The sequence below is a fragment of the Chaetodon trifascialis genome, chromosome 2, assembly GCF_039877785.1.
Source record: "Chaetodon trifascialis isolate fChaTrf1 chromosome 2, fChaTrf1.hap1, whole genome shotgun sequence".
NCBI lineage: Eukaryota > Metazoa > Chordata > Actinopteri > Chaetodontiformes > Chaetodontidae > Chaetodon > Chaetodon trifascialis.
This window is the reverse complement of record NC_092057.1, coordinates 23,055,977-23,079,402: the sequence shown is the minus strand read 5'-3', so window position 1 is coordinate 23,079,402 and position 23,426 is coordinate 23,055,977. Positions and strand designations below refer to the sequence as shown.

Here is a 23,426-nt window from a genome sequence, read left to right as displayed (position 1 = left end):
CTGCCACAAGATAATGTACAAACATGGAATATATCACAATCTGGCTTGTCTCGATTTGCCACTTCCCGCCCACTGAGCACTCAGGCCGATCTGGTGAAATTAGTTATGACATGTGTGGGGAAGGCAGAGAAGACGGGGGATTTGGGAGGTCAGGCTGAGTTGAAGATACTGTCATGAAGGCTACACAGTTAAGGACTTTAAAGATTTATGGAGTGATGCTTTCGAGGCTTAGTGCATGAAAATGTTTCCCTTTTATCATTTGCTGTTCGTCAGTATTGCCACATGAGCAAGAGGGTGCATTTGGCCTGCAAATGCAACAATATTCTTAAATAAATAAGGTGAACTGAATTCACATACGGGCTGAAAAAAACATATTTAGTTCTCCTTTTTGTCCTTTGAGCCTCAGGGCATCTTCAAAGACCTGAGTCGAAAAGGGACGTGAGGTGAGGCAGTGCCGACTCCATCTCCATCTGTGCATTTTTCAGGATCGTTTGATGGACTCTGCTTCAGATCTGCAGCACAGGAACAAACCAGCAGCGTGACTGTGCGACCTGCTGACGCAGCAAGCCATAAACACTTTGACGAGGGAGGGCCAGCAATGACAGAATCCATTCTGCTTGGTCATGGAGGCGACTCTAGTCAGCTTTCAGGGGATAAATAAAGAAAAATGAGGCAGGCAGAGGGAGGACGGGTGTGTTATATACCTTATCTGGGTCCGGGCTTCCTGGTAAACCCTCACCCAGATCTGACCTCTGATTGGGGTGGAGGGTCTCTGGTGAGTGGTGTTTTTTTATCAGCACACATTAATGCACCATTACACACACACACCGTATTAGTAAAAGCTGAGGCAGCTAACCCCTGCTTATGGATCAGCCAGTTCTTGCCCATACATGGTGCAGTGAGGCCCTGCTGATGGCACATAAAGTAGTTTTTTTTTTGTTTTTTTTTTCCGAGGGATAGAAGGATTTTCTGTATCTTATCAGTTCTCTAGTAACTTTTACTGATGCTTGCTAGAAGGACACAGCTGGATGAATAATTTTGTGCAACTACGCAGTCTGTTCCTAACCACCCATCAGGCTTTGTGAAAGCACTCCCGGGTACAACACAGTGTACAAATGTAATGTGGTCAGTACGCAAAACAGAGATGCATCTCTGGAGGATATACTAAATGATGCACGAGCAGAAAAGATATTGCTTCCACCTACGATACTGGCTACGGACAGTGGGAGACCCAGAACTGTCTCTGAGCAGGAGAAATAACATGTCACTGAAATAACATCATACATCTTCAATAAAGTTCAACTTTTCTGAATCATTGATTGTGTGATGTGAGAGCAGTGAAGCAGGAAGAGCAAAAATCACACGAGTGATCCTTCAGGAGCCTTTGTTTTGATTCTAATTCTGACTTTGATTACATTAGTGTTTACACTGCAAGGCTTCATTTTGTCTGCTCAGCCTGTCGAGGAAGCAGCTTAGCAGTGTCATCGGAGTGTTTTCTCTTTTGAGCCTCATTTACAAAAGATTCTCGCAAGTTCAAAACTTTGTGTGTACAGTCGTATCCAAGTCGTGTTGAAGTCGTGCGCACTATCAGCAGGGAGTGTATTGAAACTGCAACATTTTGGTCGTACTTGGTCATACATTCACAATATGAAACAGCTTTTTTATACTCGAAGCACAGGGTGGAACAACCAGTCAAAGAGGACTCAATTACAACAAGTGGTGGTTGGGAAATACAAAGTAAGAGTTTTTTTATTTTAAAATCTAGCTGGAAAGTCACTGATTATTGTGACAAATAAATCAACTGTCTTTTTTTTTACATTTTTTCTTTCTTTTCTATTTTTTCAGCTTAGCTACTCAGCAATCCCTCCATGTACTGTACCCTTCCCAACTGCAGAGGTGCCCCATGGGAAACGATTACCCCTGGTTGGGAATCACTGGTGTAATTGTCTCATGTGCTTGTGATATGAATGTTGTTTTAATTGGTTGCTGCAGGATTTGGCGCCACTTTAAATGAGTTGTTTCATATTGTGAATTTGAAGTTTGACAAGCATCTCTTAATGAAGTGTTGCAGTTTTGGTAAACTTAGCGCTGACATTGTTTGGGATATCAGTTTCCCACATTTTGAGTCTGATATATTACAGATCACTAACCTGACCCAGATTTTTGATGACAAATGTTGTTGATTTACCTTACACTTTAAATCACACCCTTCACTGATTCCCTCGAGCTGGAACAACAGCCACTAACCACAGCGGCTACCTTAAAAAGATTGCACTGAAAGGTCCAGCGTGTAGGATTTAGTGGCATCTAGTGATGAGGTTGTAGATTGCGACCAACTGAGTAACCATTGCGTCACCCCCTCCCTTTTCAAGTGTTTAGGAGAACCTAAGATGACTGCAAAACTCACAAAAAATGCAAAAGACGCTCTTGAGAACCAGTGTTTGGTTTGCCCATTCAGGGCTCTGCAGAAACATGGCCGTGCACCATGGCGGACTCCATGGAAGAGGAACCACTCCCTCTGTAGATATGAAGAGCTCATTCTGAGGTAACCAAAACACAAGGATTCAAATTATTTTCAGGTGATTATACACTAATGAAAACAGGATTATGAATATTACATTCCATTTCTGCCAATGGATTCCCCTAAATCCTACTCACTGGACCTTTAACGAAAGATCATTATCCATAAACAACAGTGACAAAATTACGTAAAAATATTCAGTCATGAGGAATGCAGTCATGCATTCTCACAGTTTTCAAATGACAGTTGAAATAATCTCTTTATTTGATCTTTTTGAATGTGCTCAAAGCAGAGATGTAAACACTTGTTCTTTTAGAAAAGGACAGAGTTTGGGAGTACAGGAAAATCTTTCAGTGTTGTTCATTATACAAACAATACATTTTTTTTATCATATTGATATATGTGTGATAATGAGGCACCACACAATACTACTGTACTGTCTTCAATTATTTACACGAGCAAAAAAAAAAAGCATCCCTTCTGGCTGTAAATGCTTGAAATGAAAAGATGAAAATACTTTCTGCAGAAGTCATTTGTATGTCTTTGTGTGTATAATAATCGTGTGCATGTGGATTCATATGTGTGTACAAGCAGCAGACATGACAACAGAATGATAAGGTGTTTGGTTTTTACTGCGGCTATAAGTGCTTTTTGTGGCTGTAAGGGCAAAAACAGACGTGACAGTAAATAGGATGGAGGAGAAGAGAAAGACACTTGACCAGGAAGAATCAAGCCATTTGAGCAAGCAGACACACACGCGCACACACACACGCACGCACACACACTCACACACAGAGAGAGACAATCACTAACTGGCAGTTGGGTTAAGATGCGGTAAACTCTCCGGCTCATTTTATCACAACATAATTCTACATTATATACTTAGTCCTATCTTTCTCTTTTACACGTGTGCGCGCGCACACACACACACACACACGCACGCACGCACGCACGCACGCACACACACACACACACACACACACACACAGTGAAAGCCTCAGTAGGTTCCCATCTGCCTCAGCTGCATTCCATATATTTTCTCAGAGGAGGGTGCAAAGAGGGGAAATTGCCCTCATACCACTCTACTGTGCATGACACTGTAAACAGACGGAGTCCGATACACACGTCCTGATAAAAAGTTTCCACTGCAGTTTGCAGTTTAGACACTTCTGAGCCACACTCAGAACACAGACGCAGAAATGTGACTTTAGTTTTTAAGGATGAGTCTTTATGAGTTTCTTAGTGAAACAGTTTTGCTACTGACACAGTAAGCAAGGAGCCCCTTCGTCCCATTGGTCCTCATGTTGAGAGTGTGACGTTATAGAAAGGTAGAGAAAAACGAGACGAGTGAGAGACAGAGATAGAAGATAACGCTGTCTGACGTCACAAACAGTTGTCTGGAGATTGTCAAGGCCTTCGCATTATATTCAGTGAATGAGGTCACGTTATAAATCAAGTGTCTCTGTAAACTCTTTGTCTCCTGTGCTGTTCATGCAAGTGTAGCCACTGTGGCGTGCATGCATCCCAGTAACCTTTATGAGTCAGTTTACTGTATTTAAATGAAGGGAGAAGAAGTCAGTGAGGAGAGGAAATGAGCCGAAGCCCATGCCAGAATCCAAAGCAGCCTCAGTGGATATTATCAATGAGCTTACTCGTGTATTTTAAACCCCTTTTCTGCACCTTAGTTCAATCCTTTGATCCGTGAAGCGTTCCTTCACTTCAAGTACAATCCCTGAAAGTAAAGGTGTGACAGCCCCTCCAGGCCAGCACTTTATCCTACAGCTCAGAACATTTTAAATTTGTGTCTGCTGGGTAAAACGTCTATTACAACCCCATCCGTGCGGGAAGCATTCAGAAAGAACGTTTCCATGACTTACAGAGGATCTTCTGGAAGGCTCTGCGGAAGTCCTGGTTGAAGATGGTGTAGATGACCGGGTTCAGAGAGCTGTTGCAGTAGCCAATCCAGAAAAAGAACTTGAACAGCGTTTCAGGGATCTGACACGGCTCCCGGCAGATTCCATACAGGCTGTAGGAGAAGAAGAACGGAAACCAGCACACAACAAAAACGCCCATGACGACGGCGAGAACAAAGGTGAAGCGCTTCTCCCGGGCGGCGGAGACTTTCTTCCGATTGACGGTGCTCCTGCGTTTGCGGCGAGATGAGAACAGCTCCATAGACTTGGAACTGGCACGCGACTTCCTGCTGGAGTATTTAGAGGCGGAGCTGCTCTTCCGGCTGGACTTCCTGTCTTTCCTGTCGTCGTGCTGATGTTTGGAGGAACTGGAACATTTTTTAGGTTTCTCGTCTGATGAACTGCTGTCATCAAAGTCGTCCTCGTGGTCTGTTGGTGGATGTTTCGGCTCGTTCGGTAGAGGGGGTCGACCTGCCTGCTCTTGGCAATGCCCGTTCTCACGGTCCTGGTCTTTCATGCTCCCGCCCATGTTGGACTTCAACGACCCTCTGCCTGGTTCGGCTTGGTCCATCCCATTCTCCAGTGGCGAGTCCACATCCCTCTTTTTCTCTGACATTGTTCTGGTCCTGGTCTTTGCCACTTGATAGATCCGAATATAGACCAGGATCATGATGACACAGGGGGCGAAGAATGAGCCAATACTGGAGTAGAGGATGTACCATGTCTCATCATTCAGGATACACTGGGGACTGGCCTCATTGCTGCTTCTGTCCATTGATATCAGCGGTGGGAAGGAGATGACGGCCGAGATCAACCACACCACCACAATCATCCCTTTAACTCTTTTAGGCGTTCTCTTTAAGTTATACTCTACCGCCTGTGTCACTGACCAGTACCTGTCCAAACTAATAGCACACAGGTGAACAATGGAAGAGGTGCAGAACAAAACGTCCAGAGCCAGGTAGATGTCACACCAGATTTTGCCAAAAAACCAGTAGCCCATGAGTTCATTTGCCAAAGAAAAGGGCATGACCAGGGTGGCCACCAGTATGTCCGCACTGGCCAGGGAGACGAGAAAAAGGTTCTGGGGTGGTTTCAGAGCTCTGCTCGTTAAAACGGCGATAACGACCAAGACGTTCCCGACTATTGTAAACAAAATCAGAAAGCTGACAAGTCCGGCCAGACCCCAGATGGCGAGCTGCGTGTACTGGCTCTGAGAGGTGGAATTAGAGGAGATGTTTTCTGCCTCTGCCCTGTCTTCCAGGCTGGAGCTATTAAAGAAATCCATTCTGAGTCGTTTTTTTTTGTTGTTTTTTTGTTTGTTTTTTTTAGTCAAGGTATGACTTTTAAAAAATTTAAATGTGCGGAAATAATCTGTAGAAATATCCCGTTGGGACTTCAGCGTATATTTCACTACAGAAATCTACAGCAAACGACATTCTCCTTCTCTCCTCACCTGCGATCTTCCACATCCTCTGTGCAAGTCTGTCATTTGGTAAGAGAGAGAGAGAGAGAGAGAGAGAGAGAGAGAGAGAGAGAGAGAGAGAGAGAGAGAGAGAGAGAGAAAGAAAACACAATATGCAAAGTCCTTTAAGTCGTTATTCCAGAAACGCGCAGGTTGCTCAGCAGCTGAATTTCCATGGTTAGAGAGCGGGCTCCCTCCTCAGCACGTCCTCTCCCATCCCGACTGCGCCCGCATCTCTCCACCTCCGCCTCCCCGCTGTGTCCTGAGAGAGGTTTGTAACAACCACGTGTCTCTCTCTCTCTCTCTCTCTCTCTCTCTCTCTCTCTCTCTCTCTCTGTCTTTGCATTAGAACAAGCTGGCAGGGAGCCTCTGTACCGCGGAGAAGAGGTGGTGAGGAGATGAAAAAAAGAAAAAGAAAAAAAAATGCAATAAGCAACTATATTATAGAAAAAAAGGCTTTTTGGAATTGATCATTTGTTTGAAAATCAATTCAATTCAATTCAATAAGATCAGTGCAGTCTGCTGCGGCGGGAGCGCGTGTTTCGTGCGTGTCCTGTTCGTGCCGATGTGGCTTTAAACTGGCTGCGGGCAGATCGGAGGACAGCTGATCAGTGAATCTTGCTCCTTGTTTGACTTTTGAAGGTCTTCTTCAGTATTTAGAGAGTGGTCAGCAAGGCGGGTCACATTGCTGACAAAACGCACAGACTGACAGCAAGGAGGACACGCTGCTCTGTCCTTCAGTGCGCACACTGGAGGTCAGTATTGTAACAGCCAGTCTCGGAGGGACAAAGATGCGAAGACACGCATCATAAATGTGGAAAAACAAACAAACCCACAAACCATTAGATATATAATATGAGACCTACACAGTCATCAGGTAAATACATAATGCGCTGTGCTGATTAATTGGCCCCGTTGGCTGAACATAGAAAGAGCCGTGTGACCTTGCAGAGGTAACTTTTATCATTTCCTTTCACTCTCCTGCCATTATTAGTTTGTTTGTTTGTTTGTGTTGTGGTAATTGTGTTGATAAGAAGATTACAGGATTACATGGTGCAGTTGTCTGATGGAGATGAGAAGCTGTGAGCTTTTGGGGATATCAAAGGTGCTAAATCCTCTGCATGGAAAGCAGTGTGCTTGTGCACAGAGCTGAATGGGGCTTGCATGGTGTATGATAAATGAGTGCACACCTTAACGTCATGGGAACATCCCCTTGGTGGCCCTTATCACACATAATAAGCGGTTGAATCAATCAGGACTGTGACTCCCAGGTTATCTTGTCTTTATTTATTCATGTGTTTTCATTTCCCATGAGGACACACATGCTCATGCACACTAGCCATGCAAACAAAGTTTTTGTCTGCCCTTTGGCTCTCTGCTTCTGTTAACCCCCTCTGATCTGGGTGGTACTTCCACCTGGAGAAAGCCCATCTTTCCTTTGGCATACAGCCTGGTATTAAGCTCCTGGACCGGTGTGTTTATTGACCAGTCTCCCAGCTAAGTACCTGTCATTAATCAGCCATACTGAATTAAAGAGCACCCACTGCCACAAGAAATGGTCAGGTCCAAATTCGCCCTCATCAGGGCTATGAGGTGGAATGAGAGTATCTCAGGGATAGTGGTCTATTCCCCTGGGAAACACCGTCAGGACAGCGGACAGCCTCCAACTTGTCCCCCACCCATCCTCCAAACACGCTGCTCCTTCTCATGCTGCCTGTTTAAATTGAACTAAGGCTAGAGTGATCCTGTAGGTCAGGCTGGATGCACTCTAAGCTGATTTTGAACAGACAGACAAGCCTTATTAAGGTCATTAAGTTGTGTCCCGGGGCCACAGCTCTGTCCATATAATTGGGGCACCAGTGAGTGACTTCAGCTATTACCAAGCCCTTTTCTTCTTTCCAACATTGTGCTCTGCTCTGAGAGAATAATTTGCCTCTTCCTGCTACAGTATTAGCCAGAAGCCAGTGTTTAGGTGTCAAGGAGACTGCTTTGAATGCTTTTATCTCTCTAAATCAAGACTTTTTTTTTTTCTTTTTTTTCAATCTAGTGACGTACTGAATCGCCTTTTTTTTTTTTTTTTTTTTTTTTTAGCAATATGAGCTTAATAAGATTCATCTAACAGAGCTTTAAACGTAAAAACACCTGATGTTTTCTCCCATGGAAACATGACCAGTCTTTTTTGGCCCATTGAAATCCAATATCGTGACCACTATGGTTATTGTGCTTCATCAGCTCATCAGCTCATCAGCTCCTCATAATAGCTGGTTGACATAATGCCACAGGCGTCTACTTCCTGCTAAGGAACTCTTAATCATCTGCTTGTATATTGAGCATAAATGTACATCACGAGCACAGAAGACAAAAGCAGCCACCTGCTAACAAAGGCTATTCCCTATAGAGATCAAAGCTGTTACCAGTAATGACAGCCACTTCTAATTTTCCCACCCTCCCTAATATGCAGTAGTTTCCATATAGCCCCCCCCCCCATAAGGAAAGATATAGTGTCAGCTGTTGACAAAGACAAATGGCAGTGCTTCCTGGGCAGACAACTATAGAGCTGAGAACAAATAGTTCAGCTGAACAACATCTAGCCCAGGGGAGCTTCCCTCTTGCTAGCATCACCTCACAGAGCAGGGGCTGTTTTTTTAACCTGGTACTTTGCCATTCTGTGACAAATTACCTTGTTGGAAAAACAATGTAGTAAGATCAATTGTTTATTTGGTTCTCTTGGACTGTTTTAAAATGCAGGGGATTTTTGTGTTTTGGAAGCTTAATCCTTAATCTATCACAATGAAAAATAAAGTTGGTGCTGTCGATGTGTCTTGGATTCCTTCCAAAATAATGTCATATCTCTGCAGCTGATCCAAAACATTCAATCACTCCCAGCTGCTTTTTCATTTATAGGCGTGTGTGTGTGTGTGTGTGTGTGTGTGCGTGTGTGTGTGTGTGTGTGTGTGTGTGTGTGTGTGTGTGTGTGTGTGTGTGTGTGTGTGTGTGTGTGTGTGTGTGATTGTCAGTACAATGGCAGTCAGAGTTAAAAAAAAAACAAAAACACACAGGCGATTCGGACTTGGGAGGGATTTATTAACCTCATTAGGCTGATATATTTCTCACCTAGCAAGTGTACTTGTAAATGGAGCAAGGTCATCAGAGTTTGACTTGGGGAGGTCCACTCATCAGGGGGACCCTTTGTCCCCACTTATTTTCGCACTGTCCATCGAACCGATGGCAGAGGCTATCAGAAACCACCGTAGCATAGCAGGCTTTCAGATAAAATCTACAGCATACAAGATTACATTATATGCAGATGATGTTCTTCTTTTTCTCACCAACCCACATGAATCCATACCAGCTTTAATGTCAGTTATTCAAACCTTTGGATCCTTCTCTGGATATAAGATTAATTTTAGCAAATCAATGGCTATGCCAATTGGGTATGGTCAGAATATGCTGGACATATCTAACTTTCCATTTTGTTGGTCTGCCTTGGGATTCTCATATTTAGGAATTTCTGTCTCCCCAAATATAAGGAATATATTGAGACAAAATTTTAACACCGTACATAAAGATATCAGGAATGATCTTAATAGATGGATGGGTTTGCCAATTTCCTGGATGGGGAGGATAAATTTATTAAAGATGAATGTGCTCCCCCGACTACTTTATCCTATGCAGATGTTGCCCCTTTATATTACCAAAAAGCAAGCAAAAGAGATTGAAAGGGTTTTTTCAAAGTCTATTTGGCAGGGAAAAAAAACAAGACTGAGTATGAAAACTTTACAGTTACCAAAAGACAGTGGAGGTCTAGCGCTCCCTAACATTTTATTATATAATTGGGCCTGTCATAGTAGATTTATTTATGAATGGGTTCAATGTTATCTGAAAAGAAGAGAGGACCCCCTCGAATCGCGGGGTTGTGCACCCTACAGATTACTAGGGGAGCTTACTAGTAAAAAGAAATACCCTTCCAAATTGAGAGATAATCCAATACTGCAAAACTCTATTAAGATTTGGCATGACATGAATACATATGTTAGTAGGAGAGGCGCCTTTTCCTATTTGACCCCAATTATGGGTAACAGGAACTTCCTACCTGGTGTTGAAAATGCTGTATTCCGCTCCTGGCATGAGAAGGGATTAAGGGTGGTTGGAGATTTGTTTGATACTAATGTCCTGTTGTCCTTTACGCAGGCGCAAAGTACATTTGGGCTTCCACAAAGGGACTTTTTTGCTTATCTTCAAGTTTGCCACTTTATCAACACAAATTTCAATTCAACACAGACTGACACGCTGATGGTACCAATTGATAAGTTCAATTAATTTTACATTCAGTATAGGTTTTATCACGTATTTTTATAACAGCCCTCTGAAATGTAAACAGCACAGTATTGATAGGCTTATTAAAAGCTGGGAGGAAGACCTTCAGAATGTGTATGATGAAGATGCTTTGGAAGGGTGTATTCGAACCACTCACTTTCTTTTCATCAGTAATAGGTTTAAAGAAACTTAATATAGAATACTTCATAGACAGCACAGAGGGGTAAGGGAACACTGGATTAGATGACATTAGATGACCCCAGGCTAAGTCAAAAAGCACCAAGATATATTATTTAACGTGCAAAGGTGTATGATTTTGGTTTATGCCCAACCCCCCCCCCCCCCCCAAAAAAAAAACCCCAAAAAACAACAACACAGATATGAAGTCAGAGCTACATGTTCAACTTCAATTATTTTGCACCCAGGGCTAATTTGTCTTGCAGGCAGGTAGAGCACATGGACCCAGGGACAAAAAGCATGATACAATATATTAATAAATCAATACACCAAGGGACAGTCAGAAAGCAGGTTTAGCCATTGGTAAGATTATCATCAGCTTCCACCTATCTTGGAAGTTGCTCTCTGACAGATGATGTGAGACAGATCAGACAGTTTCACACCAATGATCGTACAGATCACTTTAACTAAATTGCCACTGTTTTGTCATTGAATGTCAGCTTGTTATCAACTTAGTACCCAGTTCCTTTTAACACTGAGCCTGTTCAGTGGTCTGACTCTGACGAGACCCGTATGTAGGATTTAGTAGCATCAAACACTGAGGTTGCAGATTGCAACCTACTGAATACCCCTCGTTTCACCCTCCCCTTCCAGGTGTGTAGGAAAAGCTGCGGTGGCTGAGATTTACCTGATGACGATAGGCTCAATCAGCACTGTGTGAACTCATCAGACAAAGTCTTGAATGTAATGGACATTCATTTACATGTAAGAGTCCCTCACTCCAGCTCTAAAAGTCATTTGCATGACACCTGAGCTAATAAGTATTAAAATGATCAGTTCGCCCCTTGGAAAACCATCCAATTATACTATGCTATTGCCTCTCCTCTATATACCTGTCATGACTGACACACCATTCACACTCCTTTTAGATCATTGCTTTTAAACTTCTCAATTTTCTCCTTTTCTCTAAATGTAGCTTTTTTCATCTGACCCATTCAAGTCCTAACCAGTCGTTTTACCTCTCTGTTCCCTTTTTTTAAAAACAGCATGTTTCTTCCTAATCACCACTGTCAAGGACTTTGTAGTCCAAGGCTCATTATTTGGATACAGTTTAACCTGTCGTGTAGATTTAACAGTCTCCTCACAGAATGTAATGGAGTAGTTCATCAGTGTCCATGGTGCTTGTAAAAGACCCCTCAGATCCATTTCACTGTGTTAATACAGATCAGTCTGTGCAGACAAACCCCTGCACTCTGGGATTTCCTTGTATCTATCCATACGAACAGGGGCCCTGAATCTGTGGATCACTAAATCAAGAGTACAGTCATTGTTAAAAAGCCAGGTTTAGGTGAGGGCCAGCACACAATACAGAGCTCATCTTGTTTTGTCAAATTCCAAATGAATCCGTACAATACAATGAGACATTTTTGAGAATCACTTTATTCATAGTTTAGCCTGCTATTTTTAAAAGGTGGCTGATATTCGGAACCAAAATAAAGTGTAAAGAATCTATTCCTTTGTGTGTTTTGGCATTTCCTCGCTTTCATCACTTCAAACTAATACAACATTCGTAGTCAAGGTTTTCTCTAGTATGCCATCTGTGTTATTCAGGGTCAGTATCTTTTCTAAAAACCATCAGAACTATAAGAACTGTAAGAGCTATCAGGGATAGGGAAACTTTAATTAACAAATGTGCTCGAAAATACAAATAAAATGGCTTTTTCCAAAAATTATGTCAAAGAATGACCACTATGAAGCCGTTTTAGCCACATAAAACTTTTGTATATGTACTGTACTCTTTAGATAATGCGACTGTCGAGTGAAAGGTTGACTCTCCAATTACTATAAGCGCTGCCCTGCTTGAGTTGAGTGGCCATGCACTGTCTGGCCTGGCAAAGTCATTATTTTCCTTCTGAGGAACAGTTGGGCCACATTGGCGATCTGCAGGCAGCTCGAGCATTAGGCACAGCAGGAATGTGCTGAAAACGTGACACCCCAGACATAGAGCGGCATCAATAGCCTAGGTGTTGCGTCATGATCTGCACACCAGATTGACTTGCCATTGGTGAAAAATGACCATCTGTGAAGTGTCACTCACAGAGAGGTCACAGATTGGCTGAGAGAGGACAGACAAATTGTTATAGGAATCAAATGTGAGACTGGAGACAGGAGAGGGTAAAGAATTGGCTATAAGAAGTCATCATTAGTTCAGGTCTGCTAGTGGGGTGAAGAGTAAAGAACTAGATGCATCATTTGTGCCTAATAATATATAGAAATAGATCTGGAGATATTGAAGCGATGGATTCAGATCCTTTGAGTCAATGACCCTCAACCTTATGCTACCTAGAAGGAAAAAGATGCCTAGTGTGGACATAAAAATTAATCCAAGTCAAGGCATTCAGCTGTGAGGCACCTGCAGGCACCCCTTGTAAGTAGTCCAGAGCACGGCAATGCCAAACTTGTCAGCTGGTAAAGTAAACCGGGCTGGTTTATGGAAGTACTTTTAGATCCAATCAAACATGGAACCACACTGCAATGCACCATCTGCAGATAAACCCACATAATCCCTCTGCATTACAGAACCTCTTCCATCCATACCCTGATCGATAGATCGTTTCACAGCCTTCGGTAACAAGGCATTTTTTCAAGTGCTATTAGTTTCTCTGAGATTTCTGGCTCTCTAGCATAATCCCACTACTGATGCCTCTGCCACCTGAGAGCCCAGCCTTTAAAGTCGAAACCTTTAACAGCCGAGTGAGGAAAGGTCAAAGTTTAGGAAGCAGAGTAGTAAAGAAAAGGGAGAGAGAGAGTAGAAGGGAAAACTGGAAAAAGCTATTCGGAGGCAAGAGAGGGAGAAACAATAAAGCCATCTGAAGAACAAGATGACCAGGAGAGGTAGGAAGAGAGCTAAGTCGGAGATAAAAAAAGAGGCTGGGTTCCTCAGTAGTTAATTAGCAGGAGGTTTGAAAGGTATTATTCACGCTTTGGGAATTGAATGATAAATTGTATTGCTCTTCTCATCTTGCTCTTATTCATATTCTCACAGGACACCATTGTATCTGGAGGGTTGGTTGGTTGGTTTCTTAGTTCTGTAGATTTCGTCAAACACGCATGCCTTCATGTGCACATGTAAAGCCCATAAGTATGTAGCCAGTGAACCGCTTCGTGGCGACCCAAGTTATTTCTCTGCATTAAATAGGCTTTTAATTTGTGATAATCTATGAGCAGATGCTCAGAAGTTATCTAATGGGACAACTGTGACAAGGGATAACATAAAGTGGATCTATATTGTTGGTGACTTGATTGGGCAGTCACCCAGTCTAATCACTGTTGAGGAGTATTTGGACTCAGTGCAACATCAGTTATCACAGTGTTGCTGCTTTTTAAATATCTTATTAGAGAATGTCTTTTACTAAGGGCATCAAATCACTTGTGGAGCCTGAACTGGTCACTGCAGACCAACCTGTGTCCTCATTCTGTATTCCCATTCAAACATTTAAACCGTGTCCTCAGGATGATTTAATAAAAACACAGGACTCTTCTGGATTATTTAACAATCCTATAGGTTAATGTGATGTTCACCAGTTTTATTTGTATCAACTTCATCTCTCAGAAATCATGTTTTGTCCATCAATTTCGTATGGCGCACAACTCTAGACTAGACTACAATAAACACCAGACTTGGCCATGGTTGCAGTAATGAGCAACCTCTGGAACTCTATTATCACTCAGCAACCCAACCCTCTGACCAATATGACCCCCGACACTTTGCTTCTAGATGGAGTCTTGATGCTGTTGGCAGAGGGAAAGGTGACAATTAAATGTTGGCACCAGTATTATGAGCATGAAGGAAATTAGCATCTCCATGAAGGGATCTGAGACAGTAATGGACAGGTAGCCATCGCAGCAAGCAAAGTCTGAATCGGTGAAGTCAGTGAAAATGGAAGCGATAACCATTCACACACGCTGTGTATCTAATCCAAATGAATGTACATTACAGTGTACTGTTTTACTGCTTAAATAAAATCTGCTGTATGACTGTGATAGCCATTAAAAGCAAGAACTAAAGTGTATTTTGATCAGCAAAATTTCCATCCATAAGCAGCAAATTGTGCATGGTGTCAGAAGCCCTGGTGTTGAGCTTATGGCATCAGTATGCATTAAATCTGACTGGCTCACACATTTCAAGCAGCAAATGGAAGATGTGTGGAGGTAAGGGTTCAGGGTAGGGTTTGAACTTCTCCTTGCCTTTTCCCACGGTGTGAGAGGAGGCTGTTTTTCTCTAATTATACTCAAACATCTCACAAACATGGTTGACTGGATGAAAATGTCTTCTAGCTCCACTTTGATTTGTGCTTCTATTACCAGCCAGATTCGGTATCCAATTCAAAATTCTTCTGATGGTGCTTGGTCAGACACCTGCCTACATTAGAGATCTACTACTCAGTCTTTATTACTATTTAAAACAGATGCTTCGCTGGTGCTGCTACTGTTACATATCCGGAAGAGGAAGAGCAATCTTGAATTCATGCATTCCCCAGGCTTCAATTGAAGTCAGTGAGTGAGCGTTAACAGAAACAGAAACCTTTGGCAGATCTGTGAAATGAATGATAGAAGCAATGAAACACTGTGATGGCACAGTGATCAGCCATCACTCTGTTTTTGAGTTTACAGTGTCACACTATTGCATCAATGCTTTCATAGACTTCATTATCGCTCTGCTCATTAATTCTTTGTTACTTTACTCAAGACCTGCAATATCACATCCGTTTTTGGGGGTTGAGTGCAGGGCAATTCCATCAATCTGAAAGCTAATGCGAAGTTTTGTCCCGCAGCCTCTTCCTCCTTGGATTAATCATTTGTGGCTATGAATGAATGAAGAGGTCAGGCACTCTGAACGAAGTCGTCATCCTGAATTAGCTTTCAATAAGCTCCATTCCCGTCTGATTTTCTTTCACTGTGATGCAGTAAATATGTTTACATTTGATGGGGACTAGTGAAATTGTTGTGACATGCTGTCACACTGTCTTCTGTTGCTATGTCTCTCATATCTTACAAGCTGGGCATTTCATGATGAAACCAGTTTGTCCTGCTCTGTCTGTCCCTTTCTAATTCCCCCACTTTTTTTATTTGGGTCCAAGACTGTAACATCTTTCAAGTTTTGAAAGTTGGGGATCAGTTGCGTTTCGGCATGTACGTGTGAATGTGTATGTGTGTTTGTCCTTTGCTAAATATGCATGCTTGCTTCTCCGCTAACCTTGGCTTTATCCCAGGCTCACAGGAAGCATGCTTTATTCAGTAGAAAATCAAAGCGGTCGAATCTTCTTTAAGATTGGAAAATACTCCGTATCTGCAGACTGTCTGCTTCGAAGCCCTTTTAAGTCTGTGGACAGGCAGTGCTAGTGCCAGCTGATTTGAATACAGACTGCCTTTGTGGTGTCAGTGTGGTTTTTCGGCTGGAGCAGTGACATCTCAGCCTCTCCCCCCTCTGCTACCCTCCACTGTGAAATATGGATGGTGTATGCTTGTGTTTGTTTGTGTGTGTGCATGTGTGTGTGTGTGTGTGTGTGTGTGTGTGTGTGTGTGTGTGTGTGTGTGTGTGTGTGTGTGTGTGTGTGTGTGTAACAATTTGCATTGTGCAGTTAAATTGTGCAGAGTGTTGAACAGCTTCTGTCAGAGCAAAGTCCTGTTGGTTTAATTGTAGGGGGCTTTTTTCCTCTCTCAGCATCAGCAGTATGTTTTCGCATGTTTGGACTTTGTGTGTGCAGATGTGTGTGTCCATGCTTAGATTGACCTGACTGGATTCAATTATCCTGAGCTCTGTGTGATGGGAGGAGAATTGGGAGGTTTAGACAAACTAGATTGTACTGGACTGATTTTAATGAGACCAGACTGTATGAAAATAGACTGTATTTAAAAGGGAATCTGAGTTTTATTTCAGCATTCCTATTGGTTATGGACAAGCATTATTCAAAGCTATACTTGACAATGGCATACTGCCTGTTACCGTTCTTCTCTCTCTTTCCTGCTCTGCAGTGTTCTTCATTCATTAGTGTCCCAGGAGCTCTGCTCTTATTTGGAATTGTGTAATCTGTTATCATGTTCAGTCATTTCAACATTGAGTCCAGCTAATGCTTGTACCTGTGAGTAATGACTAACTAGAGACTTAATTTTAGCATTTTGAATGGCAGTGTTTACTGTGTGAACACATGAGCAAAATGTGGCATTTACGATTTTAATCTTGGTGAAAAGCAGAAGAAGATTTTGTTCTTTTTTTCTAAACTGATGAATGTTATACTATGTTGTATGTTATGTGTCATGATGTTTTAGCTTCCAGTCCAGCCTCACAATATCCTGCAGTAACAACAGCAGAGAACCAAAGAGAAGGTCCTGCAGTCTATGTCAGAGGACATAACTTCTGCCTCTAGTGGTCTTCCCCTGGAGGTAAAGGGCATAGCCACTACAGAAACTGTAATTTGAAACATCTTTTGCTCAATTAGAGAACATTCTCTAAAAGGCACAGTCCGCCCGAGGCTGTAACTTGGGCTTAGCCCTGCAGTCCTCTTCTCACAATGGTCACTCACTATTGGGAGAATATCACCATAGTAACTGATGCAAGCTTACAGGAAAAATACTCCAAAACACTATACATATACATATATATGTATACGTGTATGTACACTGTATCTTTAAAAGACCAAAAAAATTGTGTGCTTGTTATCTTGCTGACAGAGAAATCTGATCTATTAATTACTGATGACTAAAACATTCACAAACTACCAGTTTTGGACCATGAAACAAATCTCAAGGTGATTTATCTTTCATTCCTGGGTTGTTGTTTTGTGATGGATTTTTATCCACGTTTATGTTGGACGGTGGCATTCGACAAGCTTTGATTTCGCTTTCGATTCGCCAGACTCGGAACTTTGATCCCTGCTCCTGAGCAATGAAAAGAGGGCCATGCCAAAGCAGTATCCAAGGTTCAGAAGCCACACATGGACCAAACCCAGCCACACTGCACAGTTTTGTGTTCAGAGATGATCCAAATTGTTTTGGCTTGAAACATGGAGGAATAGAGAAAGGTAAACAGCCCTAAAATATTCCTCTGACAGACAAGTTAAAGTTAAATTGCAAGTATTTCATTCCAAATAACATGTGAATAATTGGAAAGTTACTGTGCTCTTACTACCACTGTAAAAGTCTGTTCACATTTAATGTAAATGGTTCTTTGAGTGGACAGAGTCAGTTCAAGGTCAAAATTCATGAGACCAGATAGACAGATAGATGCTTTTTTTCTTCTGTACCCAGCAGTCATGCAAATGCTGACCCTATGTTAATGTCCTCACACTGTACCAGTGTGTAGAAAATCTCCTAATCCTGAGCTGACCCCTCCACACACAATGAAAAATGGACGCACATACTATCACCTCCTACAGTCAACATACTCGCTGCTGATGCTAGATATTCAATTATGGTTTCACATAATGAAATGAAAATACCTATAGAAAACACACATGCACACTCCCATCCACTCACTCACTCACACATACATACAGAGAGTGCAATTGTTTTTATTCTGTATGCATGTTTCCTGATTTCAATGAGCAAATCCAGCCTCACACAGTCTGATAATTTTGCACACACAAACACTTGGCTGCCACTCAAGCAAACAGGAAGCCTTTTATGCCCAATTACTGACACTGATAAATTACGAAAAGTAATAGTAGTGGACTGCTGAACACTGTCAACACTAACTGACAGTAGATTAGAATTGATACCTATCAATTCTAAGTACAAATGGACTATGAAAATGTTTAACTTGGGGCTTATGAGCTAATACAAGAAACACAGGACTCTCCTAGATGATTAAGCCCTGAACCCGAACCCCCCCACCCTTTCTATTTCTCTAATCACATGCATTACGCAGCCCATACAGCCAGGCTTCCAGTTGGCCACATGGAAAGCTGTAATTAAGAGGCTTATTTGCCTTTTGCATGATGGTATTTATCTTACTGGCAATGCCACGGCTTTTATGAAGTATGTGGCATTACTTACATTGACAGCGTTTTCCTCTTTGACCATGGTAAACTTGAATGCATCAGAGTATGTTTGTGTGTGTGTGCGTGTGAGAGACACAGTTGGAGAAGTGTGGTTTTTTTATGGGCCTTTCAGGGCCATTAAAACATGAACCAGATGTGGCTCCTTGTTAAGTGAAGTGCTACACTAGCTGTGAATCAGCTAAATGCACAAATGCATGATTTCATGATGGTTTGAATTCTGTGTTATTTTCAGGAGCTGACAGTTCTTACATTCATTCATCTAAATTCTCTGTTCATTGAATCGCTGCATGTCATCATATCAAACAACTGATGTCCTTTGTATGGAGGTTGCAAATGATTGACAACTGCCATCTTTATATCAAAGACCTCCCATCTGACTTATTTGGGTTAATTAGCATTATGTCCAGTTATTCCACAGCAGCTGTCTTTTATGTCTGTTCAAAATAACTAGAATTATATTAAAGGTGCCCTGTGAGGCTCTCTCGTAAAGAAGCATTTTACTTTCAGAGTTTCTCACCAAAATATATTGTGTGTATCCTTATGATCTAATAGTAAAATAGCTTTTTCTTGAGCCTATGGGGCCACATTACTTGTCCTAAATATCCTAAAAGAGCTGAAGTGCAAGAATGATTTGATTGTGAAAGCTGTAAGGTTTTAAAACCACTCTTGGATTGAAGATGAAGGCAATGGAAAGGGGAAAATAACCAATTTTACACACACACACACACACACACACACACACACACACACACACACACACACACACACACACACACACACACACACACACACACACACGCGCGCGCACGCACACGCACACACACACACGCACAGGCCTATATTTCAGATGTGGGGATTGTTTGCTAGGTTATTGCTTCTTTGATCATTAATGGTGTAGAAATGGCCCATCTGCTGCCTTATAAACCCCTTCCACTGTGGATGTCCATCTCTCATTGCTCCCTCATCACTCTCTTCGTTGTTTTCACTTTCATTACACCCCTCTATGTTTCTGTGGTTCTCATCCATTCACAGTCACACATTGATGCCCACCCCCCCTCTCTCTCTCTCTCTCGCGCACGCACACACACACACACACACACACACACACACACACACACACACACACACACACACACACACACACACACACATACCAGGCTGCATGTTGAGAGGTCATTGTTATGCTGCTCATGTTGGGTGTATTGGTGCCTGTGGTCCAATTGTCCCCAGTAATCGGAATCTAAAATCGCAGACTGATTCTCTGCCCGCCCACGTCCCGTTTTTACCAAGCAATTGCAGTCCCATACATCTTTGTCTGCATGTTTGCTTGTACAGAACAGGACACTATATGTCTGTCTGTGTCTGTGTGCGTTAGCATTTTACTGTTTGTCTGGCAAGACAGGTGTATAAAAAGCTCACTTTTATGTTCTCGTCAAATTGAAATGACTGTGTCCGTTACCGGTCTCTGCAAACCCCACAGTCATAAAACTGCTGGAAAGAGGGCGCACAATCATGGGGAAAGAAGGAGCATATACATCTATGGATCCAGCAAGGCAAGACAAACCCAAAAAACTGGATTTCTGCTCCCATGTTTTGTTCCAACATTCTAACCTCAAATGATTTTGTCATCAGGAAAATCATCAGTCTGCCACTGAGGATCACCATATCCACACAGCAACAACAGCTGATTGTTATTTCTTACAAAAGCATGCATACTAATTAGCAGGATAAAAATCACAGTTATGGAAGATGTCTAATTAATCTGAGAGTATGAAAAGAGTCACCACAATGAGAAGAAAACTGCAAGTGTAAAGTTTTTGGGGATTTGATCATGATCCAAATAACCACTCCACTCTAACCTATCCAGTGCTGTGTGTGTGTGTGTGTGTGTGTGTGTGTGTGTGTGTGTGTGTGTGTGTGTGTGTGTGTGTGTGTGTGTGTGAGTGTGAGTGTGTGCTGTTCCATGCCTGTGTGTCTCCTCTAGCTCTATCTTTCCATCTGATCATGTGTGTGATTGTAATTGAACTAGTCATTTAATAATTGCCCTTGGATTTCTTTTGCTCAGTAGAGTCAGTGCTGAAGTGTGTGTGTGTGTGTGTGTGTGTGTGTGTGTGTGTGTGTGTGTGTGTGTGTGTGTGTGTGTGTGTGTGTGTGTGTGTGTGTCAGGTCATCCTCTCTGTGTTCCATCTATGAGGATAACGGCCATGGGAGTGTTGTTTCCACAGCAGGTGGGTTGGAGAATCACAGGTTGTTTCCATAGTTTGTTGCTGAATGCATTATTGCCTTTTGGTCTTTAGCTCAGGGCAGAACAGGTTGCTAATGGAAACGGAGAAATGAACAGCCAGAACATTAGAGATATAAAACCCTTGTACCCTGCGTTTAATGCATCTCTGTTTGCAGCTTCTCATACAATACATAATTTGTGGTGACAAAGTGTGCACATACAGCACAATATAATTCAAATTTTGTAAATGAAATTTTACCATCTTTTTTTTTTTTTTTTTACAGTACCATAGCAGGCATGTCCAAAGTCCAGCCTGCGGGCCAATTATGGCCCATGGTCAGTTTTTGCTCGGCCTGCATCTTACATGTTAAAATGTATTGTTTATGGCCCAGCAGCACTGCCGACCATAGCACTTTGTAGCTCTGCCTGGCCGTGTGACTCATGCTGTGACCCGTACCAGCGAATTTCTGTAATGGCGACTACAGATGAAAAGAGGAAAGTTAACAATGAAGGCTTCTAAGACAAGTGGAAATTTCAATATTTTTTCACTGAAAATTGAAATTGTGTTCAATTGTGTTCATCTAATTTGCCAAGAGACTGTAGCCGTGTTAAGGAGTTCAACGTAAAGAGACTGATGGCGCGTCTGTCATGGCGATTATTCACACCGATCTGTGATGCAACACCACTAAACTCCACCAGTTCAGCAGCAGCTTCTCAAACATCTCAAATTTGAACATGTCATTCGCTGTCAAGCCCAAACGAGTGGCGCAGCCACCACCAGCAGCTTTCTCTGGTAAACTTGAGAGCTGGATAAAAGGCAGATTTCCAGAAATGCGACCGTTTACAAAGAAAATGATGAGCTTGTTTGGCTCCACATATCTCTGTGAGTTGCTGCGATATTTTCAGCAGTACATTTAGAAAAAGAGCAGGAGTCCACAGCCATGCGAGCAGCTCTGTGAGGCAGTACTTGCTTTGAGCTAACATTGAAACACTAACATGCTGTTGTTCAGCCGCTTTGCCTACAATGTTCACATTTGCTAATTTGCACAGAGCACAGCTGAGCCTGATGGGAATGCCTCTACTTTTGTTTTGATCACGAGTCAAATATTGGACAAGTTACATTTTTAACCTGATAATGCCACTAGAGGAAAAGACAGAGGAGTAGAATTCATTCACTGAGGACCATGAATGTCTCCAAAAAATATCATGGCAGTCCACACAATTGTTGCTGAGATATTTCAAACCAGACCAAAATGACAGTCTGACCATCCAACTGACATCGCCGTCCTTGAGCCATGCATCTAGTGTGTCTAAAACCAGTTTAAACCACAGATACCCGACTAGTTATTCTGTGATGTGTATTGCATTCCAGGTTTTGTGAGAACGATTTGTGATGTATCTTTGCTGCTGCCACTGTCCTTCACCCTGCCTTGTTTACTTCCACTTCAGTCAGTCATCTCCTAAATGACTTTCAGCACACCCCGGGGAGCTTGTCTGGACTTGTATCCAGCTGGGTTTTTACATGCAGGCTCAGGAAACAATAATAATAGCAACAGTAGGAGCAAGAAAGTGATGATCCAGACGAGAGAAAGCAAGAGGTGCACAAGCCCATTGTTCAGATCACAACATGTCTTGGAGCAATGTTGCATAATATGTTGAGTCTATTGAGACTATTGTCAGCAGGAAAAATGGTATTCTCCCCGAGTGACTGCTGAATGTCAATGCAGTATGTTGCAGCAAGAAAGAGGTCCTTTAGGCCTGACACCAAGTCCTGGCATGCTCTTCTTGTCTCACACTCTCAAAGTACTATTAAGTCCTTTCGTTAATAGTTACATTTCTAATGTGGTTGCCATTATCGTATTTTGGCTATGGTAAGAGAAGTATTTTAGTGTGGATGTTTCCTTTAACCACAGTTGATAATTCCCACAGACTATTCACTTTATTCCCCTGAGATCGGGAGTTGAATCTGTTTCAGCTGGCTTCACTCACGGCTCTGTTGTTGTACATGGAGTACTGTCAGTTTGTGCCTTTCATTCCTGGCTGGCATGTAGAAGCTCCGAGAGTGACATGGAACATTAACACCTCCGTTGCAGTGTTGTTCCCACACATCCTTCGACAGTGTGAAACCAGATGGATAGCTTCTCACTGGGAGAGCACTGCATCGTTGCTGTTAGAGCAGTAGATGTTATCCAACCTCGCAGGTGAAGAGCGCGCTGAGGAATATAACGATAAATGTGCTACTCCTCTCTCAACAATTCACATTAAAGAACCCTCCCTGGCATGTGTGTGTGCCAGTGGGACCTCATGGGTGTATTACTCCTTAGTGTTTGTGAGACAATCAATGTACATGTGTTGAGTGGAAAAGATTATGAAGCTGCACTTGGGAGCCATTGATTAGCTGAATGGGCTCCTCACTCTTCTCCTGTCTTGGTACTGTCCACTGCTCTTTCATCAAGCTCTCTTACAAATGGAGGTACTGGACTTATCCTCAGCAGTACATCTTCCTGGAACCTGCCAATAAACCTCCCATCTGAAATATGTTGAAGGGGCCATAAGGGAGTCACTGACATTTGTCAAGCTGCCTTTGCAGCCAGGGAATTGCTCCCTGAATAATATAACTGACATAGCATGCATGAGTTAGCAATGTAACTGAAAAGGCAGCAACTAATGATTATTTTCATTATTGATAAATAATAAATTATTGCTATTTTGATGATTTTTTTGATGAACTGATGAATGGTTTTGTCCA

The 23,426-nt window shown here is 42.4% G+C and overlaps 1 protein-coding gene across 1 annotated transcript; it reads right to left on the bottom strand.

Moving 5' to 3' along the window:
- Positions 1-3,468: 3,468 nt before the first annotated feature.
- On the bottom strand, positions 3,469-6,146 carry adra2c (adrenoceptor alpha 2C). Its single transcript, XM_070990367.1, has one exon. It carries the CDS (start codon positions 5,720-5,722, stop codon positions 4,373-4,375), a length of 1,350 nt encoding a protein of 449 aa, XP_070846468.1. The 5' UTR covers positions 5,723-6,146; the 3' UTR covers positions 3,469-4,372.
- Positions 6,147-23,426: the final 17,280 nt, after the last annotated feature.

Bases quoted from the DNA above. Each gene is read 5' to 3' on its own strand.
- adra2c (XM_070990367.1), bottom strand. From the start codon at position 5,722: ATGGATTTCTTTAATAGCTCCAGCCTGGAAGACAGGGCAGAGGCAGAA.